This window comes from Carassius auratus, chromosome 40 (assembly GCF_003368295.1).
Source record: "Carassius auratus strain Wakin chromosome 40, ASM336829v1, whole genome shotgun sequence".
NCBI classification, from domain to species: domain Eukaryota; kingdom Metazoa; phylum Chordata; class Actinopteri; order Cypriniformes; family Cyprinidae; genus Carassius; species Carassius auratus.
In genome coordinates, this window is record NC_039282.1 from 12155146 (window position 1) to 12174579 (window position 19434).

At 38.7% G+C, this 19434-nt stretch overlaps 1 protein-coding gene across 2 annotated transcripts in view; it reads left to right on the forward strand.

Moving 5' to 3' along the window:
* LOC113058590 (rho GTPase-activating protein 35-like) overlaps positions 1–19434 on the forward strand; it is a 98305-nt gene that overhangs the window by 54916 nt on the left and 23955 nt on the right. The window contains exons 2-3 of one of the 2 annotated variants that reach the window (XM_026226621.1): positions 551–4681; positions 9837–9981. In XM_026226621.1, coding sequence (XP_026082406.1) covers positions 947–4681; positions 9837–9981 — 3880 coding nt within the window. In that variant the 5' untranslated portion in view covers positions 551–946. The remainder of the gene's footprint in view (positions 1–550; positions 4682–9836; positions 9982–19434) is intronic. The other variant, XM_026226622.1, reaches the window with a different exon arrangement.

A 19434-nucleotide genomic window follows, 5' to 3' on the forward strand; every position in this document is an offset into this window, starting at 1 on the left:
ATAGCAAAAACCTTTTGAAAATGATTTTGAGACTGTGGAAAGCAGCCAATAGGCATTGCTTCCTATTAAGGGCCATTTTGGGTTTCCCTCGTTGCCTAATTAAAACTGTTATCTCTGAAGCACTTTTCACAGCTTTCATCTGTGTGTATATGTTTGTCTGTGTTTTGAGTTTAAAATTTGATGCCTTGTAGGGTTGAATAATTTTACAATTTTCTCTTTGGTATTATACCAGTCTTGTATACCTTGGTATTGATACCAAGGTTATGCATAAACAACCCTGGGCAACTGTTTAAATGAATCAGGGAATGGTGGTGGTGCCAACATAATCAAATTCCTTGTGACTTTGTACTTGCATAGCCAGAACTGTACTGCAATAGATTTTAACAGCAAATATAATGTCATTCATCTTGATGTGAAAGTGTATATCTTTTATAGTCATATTTGATCAAATTTCACCAAAATTATTTGTCCTCTAAGTAGTCCTAGATGTTTAATATGTGTCTTTTTGTAGTTAATTTTCTAATTGTAATATCTGTTTTATTTCTTGCAGGGTGAGATCCAGGTTGGGTGAACCTGAAATCTACAGTATTTCTGTGTCAGAGTGCCCCTGAAGAGAGGAGATGGGCTGGAATACGAACACCTGCAGCATACCTGCCTAAGTCCACAAGGACTCTTCTCCCCCACCCTCAAACCCATTCCCTTCTTCCCCTTCTAAACCTCGTACCTTCAAATTCGTGAATAGCCAAATTGCTGCAGATTTAAAATTTGATCATTAAAGGCATTGGAGTTACTGGACCTGCATGGGAAAAAAAATACCTAAAGTAACTTTCAGGATCTTTAGAAATTAATTATTTGTCAAGCCTGAAAGCATTTGAATGGAACATCAGCCCAGCAGCTTTCAGTCTAGAGCTTCTGGGAATGGCAAAATGAGTGCTGTCATACGGTGATGATGGCAAAAAAACAAGATGCTCGGGCACCAACCTACAACCTTGTTGTGGTAGGTTTGTCCGGGACTGAAAAGGAAAAGGGGCAATGTGGGGTAGGCAAGTCCTGCCTTTGCAATCGCTTTGTTCGCCCCAGTGCTGATGATTTTCATTTGGACCACACATCTGTTTTAAGCACAAGTGACTTTGGTGGTAGAGTGGTAAACAATGACCACTTCCTGTTTTGGGGTGAGGCGGTACGAATGTTGGAAGAGGGTTCTGAGTCCCGAATGCATGTGGTGGAACAGACAGAGTTTATTGATGACCAAACGTTTCAGCCACATCGAAGTACTGCCTTACAGCCCTATATCAAGCGGGCAGCTTCCACCAAACTGGCCTCTGCTGAGAAGCTTATGTATTTCTGCACAGATCAACTAGGACTAGAGCAAGACTTCGAGCAGAAGCAGATCCCTGAAGGCAAGCTTTTAGTGGATGGATTTTTACTCTGTGTAGATGTGAGCAGGGGAATGAACAGAAATTTTGATGACCAGATGAAGTTTGTCACCAATCTCTATAATCAGCTAGCTAAGACCAAGAAGCCAGTTGTAGTTGTGTTGACCAAGTGTGATGAAGGAGTTGAGAGGTACATTAAAGACTCTCACACCTTTGCTTTGGCCAAGAAGAATCTGCAGGTTGTTGAAACCTCAGCACGCTCTAACGTTAATGTTGACCTTGCCTTTCTTACGTTGGTGCAGTTGATAGATAAGAGCAGAGGGAAGCCCAAGATCATTCCATACTTTGAAGCCCTCAAGCAGCAGAGTCAGCAGATAGCAACTGCTAAGGACCGGTATGAGTGGCTGGTAAATCGCATTGTGAAGAACCATAATGAAACATGGCCCAACATCAACCGCAGAATGCAGACATCCCCTGAATACAAAGAGTATGTCTTCCTTGAGGGTACTTCCAAGGCCAAAAAACTATTCCAGCAACATGTGCACAGGCTCAAGCAAGAGCATATAGAAAAACGTCGTAAAATCTATCTCAGCACACTCCCACAGGCTCTCAATTTCTTGGTTCCAGACCTGGATGAGATTGATCACCTGAGCTGGTCAGGAGTACAGAAAGTTCTTGAGACTAAGCGGGAATTCTCCCACTGGTTTGTTGTGTTGGACGACACACCTTGGGAAACTACACCACACATTGATAACATGGAGGATGAACGCATTCCACAGGACCTTTTGGAAACCCCTGCAGCAGAGCAAATATATGAGTTTCACTTAGAACACCTGCGCAATGAGCGAAAGCGGGCAGAAATGCGATTGGAATTCAAAGAGAAACTTGCATCTTCGCCATTTGTTACACCTGGCAAACCCTGGGAGGAAGCTCGTAGCTTCATCATGAATGAGGAGTTTTATCATTGGCTAGAGGAGTCTGAGTACCTTGATATCTATAATAAATACCAGAAGATTATTATTGACCAAGCCAAAGAGGACTTCCAAGAACTTTTACTGGAGTACTCAGAGTTGTTCTATGAGCTTGAAGTTGATGCTAAGCCCAGTAAAGAAAAAATGGGTGCCATCCAAGAGGTTCTTGGAGAGGAGCAGAGGTTTAAGGCCCTGCAAAAGCTTCAAGCTGAAAGGGATGCCCTAGTGCTCAAGCATATCCATTTTGTCTACCACCCTACTAAGGAAACCTGTCCATGCAGTCCTTATTGTGTGGATGGCAAAATTGAGCAAATCTTAGCCCTTCGTTTTCCCACTCGATATTCCTTTGATGGGAGCTCAAAATCACAGTTTGGTGAGGGAAAGGTAGACAGAATTAATCTTGTGATCCTTGGAAAAGATGGACTTGCAAGAGAGTTAGCTAATGAGATCAGAGCACTGTGCACCAATGATGAACGGTACGTGCTAGATGGAAGGACTTATGAACTGGCTCTTCGACCAATAGAGGGAAATGTACGCCTTCCAGTGAACTCCTTTCAGACACCCACTTTTGCCCCACACGGTTGCCTCTGCCTCTACAACTCAAAGGAATCCTTATCCTATGTTGCTGATAGTATTGAGAAATTACGAGAATCAACCATAGGTCGAAGGGATACTAATCTAGTTCAGCTTCCCTTGTCTCTTCTGTTGGTCACCAAAAGAGGTGTTGGTTCAATTTCTGACATTGGAGGAGAAACAGCACAAAGCCTGATCCAACAAGGTCAACAAGTGGCTGGCAAATTTCAGTGCAGTTATTTAGAGCCTGCTTCTCCAGGTGTGGGCTATGGTCGCAATATAAATGAAAAACATTTAAACCAGATACTCAAAGGTCTTTTAGACACACGAAGACCCTCAGTTAGTCTTGGCAGTAGCTCCCCACCTTTGCTACCTGCACTTGCAAGTTTCAGAGACTCCCAGCAGAGCACAGAGGGTGACTTACAAATCATAATGTGTCTGATGTGTGGGGATACATATGATGTTGACCAGCTTCTTTCACCATTCTTGCTGCCCCAGCACTGTCGACCCTCTTCCAGTCTATCCAATGGAACATCAGTTTTCTTGGATTTATCTATTGGTTGCCAAAGGCAAAGCATTGATCTGTCTGTTCTATCCTACCACTCATCTTTTTCCTTACGTAAAAGCAGATTAGTGCATGGTTACATAGCAGTGTACTCAGCCAAACGGAAGGCTTCCATGGAAACCCTTTGCGCCTTCCTTTGTGAAATCCAGGACATAATTCCAGTGCAGTTGCTTGCTGTTGCAGAGACTCAATCAGAACTTTCAGACTCTGAGCCAGTCCGAGAGCAGCTTGCCCAAGGGGAGGAACTGGCCCATGAAATTGATGCCCGTTTCAGCTCTGTAATCTGTGGACCTGGTGGGGTGGTGGGAGGCTTGCATCGGATAGACCACTTCCAGCCATTCTTTAAGGAGGTAGTGGAGAAGAAAACCATTGTAGAGGCAACGTATATGTATGACAATGTTGCAGACAATGTCACCAATGAGAATGTTTCTTCACCTCGATGTGGCTCCCCAAGCATCACATTGCTGGACTCGGAGGATGACATCGAGCCCTCCCCACCTTATCCCATCCTGAGAGAAGATGGCACTTTGGCCCATGGTTTCAAGCTCCCAGATATGGAGGGTGATGCCTTCTCACTCAACTCTGACATCACCACTTTTGAAAACAAGCTGAACAAAGTCCCACCTCAAGCTCGACCAAAGCTCAATGTCACCTTCGACATTCCCAAACCCTCAAACATCAGTTCATACATTGACCTGGGCCCACACGGACCTAACAGGCGCTCATTACCGTCAGTGACCTGGCCACCAGCAACTGAAGGTGGTTATGATCCATCTGACTATGCTGAGCCCATGGATGCTGTTGCAAAGCCCCGTCCCACAGAGGAGGAAAATATCTATTCTGTACCACATGACAGCACACAGGGCAAGATCATTACTATTCGCAATGCAAACAAAAGTCATCCTAATGGTGCAGGAAATGGATCAGACAGTGAGCCAGAAAGCAGTTCATTAGAACGTAGACGGAAACTCTCTGCTCTTGGAGTTAAACCTGGACTGTATCGTGATCGCTCCAAACGCCTTGGAAAGTTTAGCAGCTTCCGCACAAGCTTCATTGGCAGTGATGATGAGCTTGGAGGTCTTCCCAAGATGAAAGAAGATGAGCTTGGTGCACAGAAAGGGGACAGTTCCTTGAATGAAGAAGGCGAGGACCCAAAGAAAAGGAATATCTTGAGAAGTCTGCGAAGAAATACCAAGGTAAATGTTGTGGAATTATTTTGTTAAATACATTCATTATACTTCAGAGGACATTTATACAGGCTAACTTTCTTAAAGTGGCCATAATTGTTTTCATTTTGATTCATATATGACTCTGAAATAATAGACTAAACTTGTTTAAGTGTTTTGTTTTAAATGTATTTATATTCACATCTGTGTTGTGTCAGTGCTGTCCCAGTGTTATGATATGCCTTGCTGTGTGCATGTTTAAGTGCTTCAAGTGCATCTTTATACATTTAAGTATATTAAATATATTAAAATAAAATATAATATAACATGGGCGTAGGTTTAGTCTCATCTTTGGTGGGGACACCCCCATACCAACACGCGCACACACACACACACACACACACACCCACCCACACCCGCTCGCTGCGTGTGCCAGCACAAACACACACACACCCACACCCGCTCGCTGCGTGTGCCAGCACAAAAGTAGTCCCGGCCCGCGCGTGTAGCCTGTCAGATACCCCGCCGCCAATCAAATTACGCCGTTTCTTGTACTGTCGTCGTCATGGCCGTTAGAATTGATCCAAATAGCAGTGCAAAGATTCATATAGCAGTTCAAAGGAGCTTGCTAAATATTGATGGGGACAAATTTGTCATCTCAAAATATTGATAGGGACTAGTACCTAGTGTCCACCCCTAAACCTACGCCCATGCATTATAATGAAAATGTGTCTCTGTCTAACAAATTAACATGAATGGTGGTATGCCTTGTTCCATTTCTTGCACTTAGCTTTATCCAGGATTAGGGAAAGTATTTGACCCATGTATGGAGTCAATTTAACGCCCGTATATATACACAAAAAAATTTATGTTTTGCAAAAGAAAATAAAGTTTTGCAGACAAAAATTAAAGTATTGAGGAAAAGAAAGTAGCTTTTTTCAAACAAAAATTAATAATTGCAAAACATAAATGAAACCGCACAAAAGCAATGATTTTGCAATACATATTTTCCATGGTCATATCTATTAATTTATTTGCAACGCTGCTTTTATTTTGCATGTCAGTCTAGTTTGAGCTCGCGATATAATTTTACCTTTATGCTTCACCTTTCCGCACGTCTCTCTTTGTAGCACAGTTTTGACTTGGGGGCAGAGTCAAGGGAGGGGGGCGTGTATAATATGCTTCCCTGGAAGTGACATCATCGGACCGAGACGCAGCTCACTGATCCAGGTCCAGTCATGATGAGCAGAGACTTTCGAGTGGATCGTTTATTTTTATTCAATAGCATTAAAACATTCATGTTTTCATTTCATTTACTTTATTAACAAATGTATGTGTATTAGCAGCGTTTGCCCAAGTTGTTAACATGAACATCTGCTGTTTATTTCTCTTGATGTGCACACTTTTATAGCATTAAAAAGTGTATTGTTTCAATTGGTTAACTGCAAGTGTTTGTTTAATAAATATGTAAAAATATGTTTTTACAAAAGTTACCTACTGCAGCTTTAATTAGGGCTATATTTTTATATTTATTGTTATGCTTATTCTCCCCTTTCAATTTGTCTATTGCTTACCTAATTAATGGTCTGTAAAACATTTGTGTTTTCATTTACAAATGAAACTAGCGAATTATTAATTTATAATTCTACTATTTATTATTATAGGGTTAGGATATTTATATAGTTATTGTTAAATTAATCCTTTAAAGTGCACTTCCAGTAAAAATTCCTGTCACATAGCATAATCAATGCTTTATTGGCATGTCGGGCTTTTATAGGCTATTATTTACAAAACTCTTCAGGGCTGCATTTTCCTCTGAACTAATGTAAACAAATAACACTTCTGTGTGCTGGCATCCTCCCACAAGTTAAGAGATTTTAAACAAATGCTTGCAGTTAACCAAATGAAACAATGCACATTTTAATGCTATAAAAGTGTGCACATCGAGAAAAATAAACAGCAGATGTTCATGTTAACAACTTCTTTAATTTGAGCAAACACTGCTAATACACATACATTTGTTAATAAAGTTAAAACGAAAACATGAATGTTTTAATGCTATTGAATAAAAATAAACAATCCACTCGAAAGTCTCTGCTCATCATGACTGGACCTGGATCAGTGAGCTGCGTCACTTCCAGGGAAGCATGTTGTACATGCCCCCATCCCTTGACTCCGCCCCCACGTCAAAACAGTGCCACAAAGACAGACGTGAGGAAAAGTGAAGCGCAAAGGAAAAATGGTATCGCAAGCTCAAACTAGACTGACACACAAATTAAAAACAACGTTGCAAATAAATGGATAGATATGACCATGGAAAATATGTATTGCAAAATCATTGCTTTCGCGCTGTTTCATTTGTCTTGCAATTATTATTTTTTGTTTGAAAAAAGCTAATTTCTTTTCCTCAATACTTTAATTTTCGTCTGCAAAACTTTATTTTCTTTTGCAAAACATATTTTTTTTTGCGTATATATACGGCCGTTAAATTGACTCCATACATGGGTCAAATACTTTCCCTAATCCTGGATAAAGCTAAGTGCAAGAAATGGAACAAGGCATACCACCATGCATGTGAATTTGTTAGACAGAAGACACATTTTCATCATAATGTATATTATATTTTATTTTAATATATTTAAAATACATGTTGCTAACAATGCCTAGTAAGGTTGGTTTGGACAAAATTGTATGTCAGATGTAATATATAAATGATTTTTTGCTGGGAATAGTATTATAGCTGTCACACCCATAATACCCTGTAATCACACAAGCAGAGATTTCGGTAACTGCTGTTCTCCTACAGCATGTGACAGCCTAAGAGTATATGAAATAATTGAGCCACCAGTCCTTCTCATACACAGCAGTGTCTTTATTACTTCAGTGGGGTTAGAATGAGGCCATTGGGTTAAATCACCTTGCTTACATCAATTGCCTTATGGGACTGGTCCATAAAGCAACCCATAAAAAAACCACACCAGCTCAGAAGCCCCAGTGGTCTGTACTGGTTAATCTCTGTTCAACAAAGGCAGTCCTTTTCTGATGTTAAAGTAGTTTGAATAGGCCTTTCCTGTATACTATAGCATCTGCTCTCTCTCTTTCTCAGTATGTTGTATGGCAAGGCCGGAAATGTTCACTCAGCCTTTTAAAATCTCCTCACCCAACAAGTGGAATGTTTCAAATTCCATCGTCACATAGTTCCTTTCTAATGCCCCTTTAACTCTGCACCAGCAACTGGCAAGTGAATAGTTGCACGGTGGTGATACCACGGGAATGGTTGTAATGTGAAGTTTTCCAATGCTTATAAATTATTTTACATAGATTGTGAGGTTGCTGAGGCATAACATAAACAAGCATCAGATTCATTCACACTGTAACACTATCAGTATCCTCTCATGTCTGAAGTTGTAAATCGGTGTTGCAGAACTGCCAACCTGTACACGTTTTGTGTACTGGCTACGCATTTTGACCTCAAAGTATGCTGGTACGATGTGTCACTCTAAACTATGCAAATATCTAGTGACGCCCCTGTCCACGAGCAATATTCAAAACAAGCAACAGAAAAGATGAAAAGTCCAACCAATCATAGGTTTTTATTTTATTTTATTTTATTATCTAAATAATTTCTGAATTCTATCTCTCTCCTAGTAGCCTATAGTTTATAGTTTCAGTTCAAAGTGGCTCGTGCTCGCCCAGTTAGAAGCTCTGACAGAAAGGCTGCGTGTGAGGCTGACGGAGATGTGCTGTTTAATGTATTTGAGATGTGCTGTTTTCCTTAATCCATAACTTACATTGCACAGGTATATTCTCCATCTGTAAATGTTAAAATCCAATGGAAAATTTCCATTTTGCTGTCAGAAGTGCATGAGTTTCTGCTTTAGCGATTCTCTGTTAATCTCCACAGACTTCATTTAGAAATAGCAGCACAATAACTCTGCCTAAAGTATACATTATGCTGAAATATTTGTAGTTGCACAATAAATGTGACATTGTAGAATTTAAAACCAACAAATAAGTGTATTTGTATGATAGCACTAACTGTAAAGATTTTTTTAATTTTTATTTTAGCAACTTTTAACTTCTGCTTTAAAAGTATATATATATATATATATATATATATATAGAAATATATATAGAAATATAATATAATATAATATTAATTTATTTATTTATTTATTTATTTTTAGGTTTCAATGTTATAATGTAATATAATTTTAACCATTTATTGCACATAATATATTCCTACATGCTTACATTTTTTTTTTTTTTTTTTTAATCCAAATACAAAATACCAAGATATATTGGCTACCGTATACCGCAAATCAGCCAAAAATGTATATACATTTTTGCTTATATTGCCCAGCCCTATACAGAAGTGTACTGGAGTTTGAATTAAAGTGTACTGGATGTTTTTTTTTATAGCATAAAAATCAAATAAATAGCAAAAATTAATTAAACAGTTACGGTACACAATAAAAAAAAAAAAAAAAACTTTAAAAAGTAAACCTGTAAACTGTTTACCCTCACTTTAACACCTATAACCCCCCACCCCTCCCCATGCATGACAACCAGGTTGGCAGGTCTGGTGTAGTAACAGTTATAAGCATGATTTAGCTGGTTTTCTTTGTGTGCCTTGGTTTGGGTTGCTGTGTGTCCTGTATTGGTGGGTGAACACATAACTTTTTGCATAACATTGCATTCCCAGTAATACTCCCTGTGAAATGTAATTGGAGCACAGATTCTTTACCGAGAACTTGGAGGGAAGGGAGGGTGGTAATTATGTAAACGTCTATTGAGAGGAGCCAGTGGAAATAAGAAAAGGAGTAGAGCAGTGGGAAATGTAAGGAGAAGAAGAGAGAGAGATAGAAAAAGGGAGGAAATGTGGCATTTTCCTGAATGTGTGAAAAGCAGAGCTTTGGCCTGCAGATGTACCAGGAAGCTGGGTCGCCTTTTAACTACAGAGCAGACAGACTCTGGCTTAATAGGCATTATAACTTTTTCTCAATTGACAGTACTGCAGACACACTAGCCAAAGAGCCGTGATGCCCTGCTGCAGAGCATTATGGGAAAGCAGCAGTGTGTCCTTCTGCAGAACTCTAAACTAAAAAGTCTAACACAATTGTACTTAAATCAAGCTTAGCTATTGTAATTGTACCAACAAATAATGTGTTTGTCTCCTATCTAGCAGAAACGTCCCAAGGCTCGTCATTCATCATCGTCCAAACCTCTTGAGAGTAACTACTTTGGCGTTCCCTTGGCCAACGTTGTCACGCCGGAGCGGCCCATTCCATTGTTCATCGAAAAGTGTATCCGCTACATTGAGGCTACAGGTAAGCAGCACAAAATTCTTACATTTATATTTTTACTTCAGAATGATGTACTGAACTTAGCTAAATGCTAACGCTTGCATACAAATTCAAACAGTATGTGACAAGAAGTCTTTTCATGCAATGACAGTGTTTTCCAAAGCTGGTGAACTGTCTTCAAACTCAAAAGAATGTAGAGTACATACATTTTGTGTATGGTATATGGTGGATAGATGAGATTAATTTAGATGGATACAGTTCAATATTAAAATATTGGCTACCTGTAAACCTGTACCTGTTGGCTAGTAGTAATGGTAACAGCTTGTCCTTGTTGGTGCACCCACCTCACATGCTAGTTGATCCTGGTTTGAATCCTGCAGTTGATTCAGGTCACGTTTTTGGTCCTACTAGCACAGTTGAAGTGGTGCCATGAATCTGGATACGAGGTTTAGTGTAATAGAGATCAGCTAGTAAGACCTGTGCCGCTAAACCTCATTAATCTCCTCTGGTCTCAAGCCTGCAGTACGAATCCTGCCCAGAACCAGTTACATTGGTGCCATGACCCTAAACTTCTTCACTCATCTGCCCTTAAACGAGTAGTTCACCCCAAAATGAAAATATGCTGAAAATTTACTAACCCTCAGGCCATCCAAAATGTAGACACGTTTGCTTTTGCAAATTTGGAGAAATATAGAGTTACATCACTTGCTCACAAATGGATCCTCTGAAGTGAATGGGAGTCTGAATCCAAACAGCTGATAAAAACATCCCAATATTCCACACCACTCCAGTCCATTAATTAATGTCGTGTTTATGACGAATTCATCATTAATATATTTTTCACAGATCCATTCACAATAAGAGTCCTCTATCCATATTATTGCTTTTCCAAGTTAAATCTGAATGAGTAGAAAAATACGCAAAGATCAAGCACAGTTTACAAGCGAAAACATTCCAACACATTTCTAAACAAATGTGTTGGTGGATTTGGATATGAAAGGACAACAGGGAATGGACTTTTCTTTTTACCGGAAGAAGTCTCTGTTTGGACTCGTATTCTGATGGCACCCATTAGCTGCAGAGGATTCATTGGTGGGCAAGTGATGTAATGCCAAATTTCTCAAAGGCTGTTCTGATGAAGAAACAAATGCATCTACAGATTGGATGGGTTGAGGGTGAGTAAACTGTAAGCAGATTCTCATTTTTGGGTAAACTGTTCCTTATAAGAGGCATGCCAGCAACTGACACTTGAGGTTGAAGTCTAACCCTAGGTGGTTTGCTTATTGTATCTGATTTAAGTAAGTCAGAAAACTCACAAAAACCAGCAAACCAAACCAGCTAGCTACCTTAGGCTGGTTTAAGATGATTTTGTCAACAGGGTATATACTGTACATAACCTATAAGATCATTTAAACATTTCAAATGATCCCACAGAGTGCAGCATGCAAATAAGAGCCTCTCATTTTTAGAAGTATGATAATGCAATGCATGTATGCACTTGTTAAGTGTGTATCCGCGCAGCTGTGGATTTGATTTGACTCTGTAGCATTAGCGCCATTAGCTTCCAGGGATTAAAACTCATCAACTGAGAGCAAGTGCATTTGGTTTTCTGTAATGCTGAGTTTTGGAGGACACACCAGTATTCCCTCTGGGATGCATCTGTCCATCTTTAGTTCAGATGCAGTCAAGCTTGCACAACCTACTGTGTAATGAGCCTCTGTTAGTCAAATGCTGCCGTGTTCACGGATGGAGATGTGTCATAATTATGAAGCTTTGTGCGTTTCTGGAATATCACAACTTGAATTATGATTACACACATACAAGTATAAAAGAACGCATGAAAATGTTACAATATATAGACAAAGAATCAACTGTGTGCGTTTATGTATTACATACATACTTGAGGTTAATTCATTTCAATTCCCTGCAGCGAGTATTCAACCACACCCTTAGGATTATGTGTGTGAACCACTAGGGGACAGAGCGGAGTCAGTGCTGGTGTCATTAATAGTTTTCTTATTCAGCTCCTCATCTTTGTCCCTCATTTCCATTTCCTCTTTACCCCGCCATTCTCCTGCTTTTTTCATGTTTCGTTGAGTATGTGTAAGCTGCCAAGCCCCTTGCGATTATTTTCTGCTTGAAACTCCCTCATTGAGATCAATATCACATAGCATAAATGGTGAACAATCGTTCTCAGCTCTTTTTTTGTGCTTTGTGGGTGGAACTGGATTCTACAACAGCTTACAGCGTGATGTGCTGATAGCACCCTCAGCGTGAACACTGGAGAACACTCGCTTGCTTGCTCGCTCACTCAAAGTGCCTTACTCATCAAAATAATACAACCTTATCAGAATTACACCAAATTGCTTTTACAAAGGCTTTTGTAGAAAAATGGCAGTTTGACAAGGAAGTCCTGCTTACAGCTATGTTTAAGATGTGCTTAGTCATGGCAGCTTAGTATTTTACATATAGCAACCCTTTGTACCTCACTACCCCATAAAAGGTACATTTACTTCTAGCTGTATAAATTAGGTATTGGTCAGTGTGCTCATATGGAAACCAACTAGTTAGCAACTTTTAACTTCTGCTTTAAAAGAATGAATATATATATATATATATATATATATATATATATATATATATATATATATATATATATATATATATATATATATATATATATATAAACAAACATACATTGTATGGGTCAAAATGATCGATTTTTCTTTTATGCCAAAAATCATTAGGATAATAAGTAAAGATCATGTTTCATGAAGATATTTTGTAAATTTCCTACCATAAATATATAAAAACTTAACTTTTGATTAGTAATATGCATTGCTAAGGATTCATTTGGACAAATTTAAAAGAGTTTTTTGTAATATTAAAAAAATGTTGCACCCTCAGATTCCAGATTTTCAAATAGTTGTATCTCAGCCAAATATTGTCTTATGATAGCTTTCAGGTAGTGCTGTGCAAAAAATCAAATGTGATTTTCATCTCCAGCACGTGTGTTCAGATCAGGGTTGACACGTTTTCACAACAAAGCCTGCCAAGTTGCTTCTCAAAACGAGTCCTAAAGTAGCCCAATGGCTTTTCCAGGGGGTTCCCCGATAACAAAATGCGCCCCAGGGATAAAATACATGTTTTTTCGCAGGGTTGCCTTGGTAAAATTAGCATTTTATGGGCTAAATATCATGCTTTTGGGATTGGGGTCGCTTCAGCCTGCAGATATGAAAAACAACCATGACTTTGCAACACAGGTTCAGGTGGAGCGGCATTTACTACACAGAGCCATAGTTCACTGACAAGCTACACAAAATGAGCCTGCGATTTTGAAATCAATTTTGTGTAGATTGTCAGTGAACTACTGCTCTGTGTAGTAAATGCCAACCATTGTTGACAAGTCTGTGGTTGTTTTTTCATGTCCTCAGGTCGAAGCGACCCCAATCCCAATAATGTGATATTTAGGAGGAAGGAAACCCCATCAAAAAACATGTATTTTATCGCCGGGAACGAAACACGATTGGGATAGTTTTGAGAAGCAATTGGGCAGGTTTTGTTTTGAAAACCTGACAACTCTGTGCTGGACGCACGTGCTGGAGATATAATACTAATCACAGGAGCGCCTTTACTGACGAGAGGCGCATGAAATATTTTTTTGTTTTTTTGCACAGCCCTACTTTCAGGTGATGGATAAATCTCAATTTCGAAGAAATTTACACTTAAGACTGGTTTTGTGGTCCAGGTCACAAATGTCTTTACTGTTACTTCCATTAAATTGAATGTGTCCGTGCGAAATAGAAAATGTATTGGCCCAAAACCCTTGAACAATATAATGTGCATGCCTAGTCTAAACCACTTAAAATTCATAGGCATTGTTCATCCAAAAACCATCCAACAATTCTTCATTTACCCATATATTTCCTTATGTACTAGTATGAAACTTTTGTGGTATTTTGTGAACGTTTCGGGCCCAATTCATGGTTGAGTGACCATCACTTTAATCAAAATAAATTTCTGTTGCTGCTGGGTGAAAAAAGAAAAAGAAGAAAAAACAGTTTATGACAAACTAGTCAAGTTCTGTTTATTTATATATTTCTGTAGAAGGTAGGGGTGCTTCATTGTTAACTGAGAAGATGCGCCAATAAACGCTGATATTGAACGTGGATTTGCGCATCTTCTCAGTTAACAATGGCTCTGTGTAGTAACAGCTGCTCTATGTGAAATCACGCACCTGATGGAATTAACCGCTGATTAGAGAACCGGCTTTACTGACGAGATGCGCATAACGATCGGCCGATCGTGATCGGAGCACCCCTAGTAAGAAGGGTTTATATCATTTTCTCCTATTTCTTTGGGTTGGATGGGGCAGAAATGAAAACACATGCCCCGAATCTTACATCCCTTCCTTATACCCTCTGTACCAAAAATACATGCATTCCCCTATTGTTCCTCTCATTTCCTGTTAATTCTTATAGGTAAACCTGTCTCTCATTTAACTTATCTTTCCTTTTTATGCCTTCTCTCTCTTATCTGTCAGTTTTTTTTTCACTGAGATGGTATGATAAATGAGTGTTGGTGTGTTTTAGGGCAATTGGGGTCACCATCTCCAGATTATTCACTACTACTTATACTGACAATCACCTGAGCAGTGGCAGGACTTCTTCCAGAATCAGTACAGTGGGAACAGAAAATACAGTATATAGTCTCAGCTAGGCCTGTCACGATAACAAATTTTGCTGGATGATAAATTGTCCAAGAAATTATCGCAATAAATGGTAATATTGTCGTTCTAAGACCAGTTTCAACTTATATAATGATAATGGCATAAAAACGCGATACACCTTTTCAAAGATCAATAAACTTTTATTTTATGGCAGAATCAGAGCAAGAAATACCAACATGATGACTTTGTGTGGCTTAAAATGAATACATTTTGTATGTTATATTATGTGTATATGCCGGTTAGGGATGCTCATATTGACCGTTTAACCTTTAACCGAAAGTAAACATTTTGACCGATGAAGGGGCCGTTCACATATCACGTCTTTTTTTGTGCTCAAGTTTGTTATTTCAAATACGGTATGCGCGCTCATAATGGAAGCGACGCGGTCGTTTCACACCGCATCTAGATAAAAACATCTCAGCTTTTCAGAGTGACGCAAGTGCACCAGGTCATGTGAAAAGAACCGACTCAATCAGCTTCCTTCGGGGTGAAAAAAATGGGGTGGCGTCATTTTTCAAACTGCCCGAGCGCTTTGGAAAGGAGGAGAAGCACGCGCGCGCACGTGTTTGCGTGTTAAGTCATTGTGCGCGTAGACACATGCAACTACACGCCTAAAGATGTATTTAGCTGGGCAAGTCAAATGAAGCGAGCGAAAAGTAGGCCCATTTCGACAGAAAGGGCAACAAAGTTACTAGCAAAATATTCTACGGGGTATTAAAATAAAGTAGTAGTGCAAGTACAATGCTGTATCACTTGCGACACAAACATCCACAAGCAAATGAAAGGTGCTTCCCTAAGCTGGTCACTCTAGTGAGACGTTATCTCTTTATTCCCGGGACATCTGTGAAATCAAAGAGGGTGTTTTCTACCGTGGGCTGTCCACAGGCTGCGCTCCAGTCTAACCCCACATCATGACATGTTACATTTAAAAAAAAAAAAAAATCGCGGCCAAAAATATTATCAAGCTCATTTTTTTATCGTGCGATTAATTGATTTATCGACTATCGCGAACGGCCTAGTCTCAGCCCACAGGTCACTAACTGTAACCTTTCACTCAGACCCCTTTTTTTTATAAATCAGATTTTGAAATAGCTCTAGTTATAGAGACAAGGAAGCAGGGAACATGACAGCCGTTGGAGGAGGAGAAATGCTGAATTGGCTGATACTAGCCCCAGAGGATATGCTGAAGATGATGGCAGGAAGCGGCAGGGGTTTGTTTGGACATGTTGCAGGGTTAGCTGTGCTTTAGAGGGCTTTAAGCAAAAAGGTCATGGTGAGTTTCAGTGAGAGAAGCCCATGAGGCTCGAAGCGCTCTGTTTAGTTTTTTTAATGTCTTAACATTACATTATCTTGACGTTGCTAATGGATTTGACGTTCAGTATGAAGGCCAAAAGATTGAGAGTGATTGACATGAGAAATTATATAATGAACTGGAAATATGGCGCTTCCTTGTATTGTCCTTGACCGTCCTTCAGAGGATGTTTCTCTTTCTCTCTGATGCATTTTGTGGCTTCTGTTATGCTTGAACTTTTTCTTTAGAAGTCTTTAGTTTGTGATTCAATTTGGTTTAAGCTATGGATGGATAGTCTTGAATCCTTTTAAACTTTTTGTCAGTGGGAAAGCTCACCTGAATTAAGTTCATTTGAAGTTGATCAAGGTTCATTTGAATGACTTGCAAAATGGGCATCAAAACTATTCGGAAGTACAGAGCAGGCCAGTGTGTTCCTGTAATTAAAGTGTATAGTGTATTTATGTAATTTACTTATTTAGTAGTTTACTTATTTGCTTTTGTTGATAGTTAGTTAGTCTTTTATGTAGTTATGTGCTTGTTTATTTATCTATTTATTTATGTACATATATTTATACAGTGAAAAATGCACTATTATTTTACATTTGTTTACTTTAAATTTCTGTGCCTGTAAAGTGCTGTTAAACACCTGAAAAACAGTATTTTATTTGTATATTTGCTCTATTGTGTTTATTTGTGTTGTTACATTTAGTTTGATTATTTGTTATTTTCTTTTTTACTTCCCTGAACATAGCACATACTGTACCGAACCTTACCAAACCATGAACCGAACCCAACTAGGGACGGGCGATATATCAGATGCGATTGTCACACGCGTTTCGTCAGTAAAGCCAGTTTCCTGATTAGCGGTAAATCACCATCACCTGCGTTCAAATGGAGCGGCATTTAATAGACAGAGCCATAGATCACTGACAAGCTACGCAATATTGTGTTCATTATCGCAGATGAATCGCCTTGATAATGAACGTGATATTGCATGTTAAGTCAGTGATCTACGGCTTTGTCTATAAAATGCAGCTCAATTTGAAAGCAACCGATGGAGATTTACCGATAATCAGGAAGCACATAACTACATAAAAGAGTAACTAACTACCAACAAAAGCAAATAAGTGCGTGACGAAATACGCGTGACAATCGCATGCGATATATCGCCAATCCCTAAACCCAACCACAAGCAGTCTGAACCGTTACATATATTATATAATTATTGTTGCGGTCTAGCATTAAAGTACTATGGCATTAACGTTGTTGTGGTTACTATTATGATGTTAATTTTATATCGAAATTATAATGAATTAGCAGTTCATATTCATATCATATTTCAGCCTATTTTAAATAGAAACATTGAAATGATTTGTAGACCAGGTACCTTGTGGATTTCTCAGCCATCAAAAATAGAGTTTTACGATCAGTGCATATCTATAACACAATATGAAACTTGATCTTTCTGAAGTGTTACAGTCCTTTTTTTTTTGTCTTTTCTTTTTCCACTCTGTTCTTACACTCTGCCATAAACACACCCTTCCTCTCTACACACATTTCCCTTCATGCAGCTCTACAGAAATTGATCGGGAGAGGTGAGGCAATCAATGCGGTCTGCCTCGGCAACATGCCGACTCGTTTTCAAGAGTGTCTCTCTGCTTCTCGATCTGTCTTCCTCTTTATCGATGTACTTGTTTTCTCTCTGCTTGGGTGAGATGGGCCAAGGCGAGCCGCTCTCTGACTCTTGTCTCCGTCTGGGGCACAAGACACACGCTGCTGTCTTCCTGTGGCAGCGCTCATTCTTCATATACAACTGAGAAGTCAAACAGTGAAGATCGGAGTGTGGTCGCAAGTAGTTAATATACGGTAGCTTCTGTCATGATGATTTATGACTTTGACCTTTGACCTTTTGACAGGTTGAACTTCCGGTAACCTTATGATGGATGGGCGGAACTTTCCGACTTCAAGGGTTAGCCTATGACCTTTGCAAGCATCGATCATGTGCTTTTGACAGAAAGTTTTACCCTATTGACCTAATTAGTTTTAAATCATGGTTTTGACGGCTAGTTAAAACGGAAGATGAAAGACTCCTCACGCATCGATCATGCGGTTTTGACAGAAAGTTTTACCCTATTGACCTGTTAGTTCTAAGTTAAAACGGTATATGAAAGACTCCCCAACCATCGATCATGTGCTTTTGACAGAAGTTGTTTGAAGCTTGTGTCAGTTAGCTTGTTTGAAGTTTACCACAGTTATACGGTTATGTGTGTGTGGTTATACGGTTTCTCCCCCTCCCATTACGTTTATGAGCGGTGTATAAATGGGGTCTGTGTGTTCTACATTTATATATATAAAACATCCTATAATTTATATATATAAAACAATTAAAGATTGAAAAACATTTCAGTTATATAATTTATATAATCTAAAACACATTTTAATTATTTCACATTTATATATAAAACATTATATAATTTATATAATCTACAACACATTTTAATTATTTCACATTTATATATATAAAACATTATATAGTTTATATAATATACATAATCTAAAAACAATTTAACTAAGGTTGAAAATCCGTTCTTTTAAAAAAAAGGTTATAAATTAAACCGTATAAAAAAATATACTGAAACCGACTGTTTCAGATAAAACAAGATCTTTTTTTTTCTTTTTCTTTTTTTAGAGAGCAGGAAAGAGATGTTTTCACATCACCTTCCTGACCTGCAAGTATTCACAGCGTCTTCGTTTGCACGCTACACTTCACTTTCTTCCGAATTTACTAACCAATCATAATATCTTCAAAGCCATTTTTAATTAAAACCAAACGTATCTCACACGGGAGTACCATGATTTTGACAGTTTTCTGACGGTTCACCTATGAATTACGGCTGGTGCGCGTCTAGCATCTCTTGTACCCCCTTTCTCTCTCTCCCTCTCTCTCCCTCTAATGCCTGTGTACACACATTCGTCTCCAAGCCTTATTTTCTTCTTTTAATGAATATAAACACATTATACATTCACAAACAATATAAAACAAAACATTTACATTAGTTTTGTTCATCACTAAAAAATATACATTTTACCAGGATCGGGGAATATATAATTGAACAGAATGAAGAATATGGTCTATTGAGGAACCCGGACGTGTCATTGACACAATTCAGTTAAATTCATTTCACATTATTTGTTGCAAGACATTTTCTATATTATATTTAAAACCTTTTATATCCATCTTTATATCATATCTTTTTCAAAAAGCTGTTTAATTATTTATTTTAACCGTACACCTACAGTACCACCATACAATAAAATGCTGCATGCACGTACACTTTTAAGCGATCTGAATTCTGACTAGCCTATAAATTTCATCATAAGCCACACGTACCTTGTTATATCACTATAATATCCACGGCGCTATACAAATTTGTATTCTGATAAACCATATAAACAA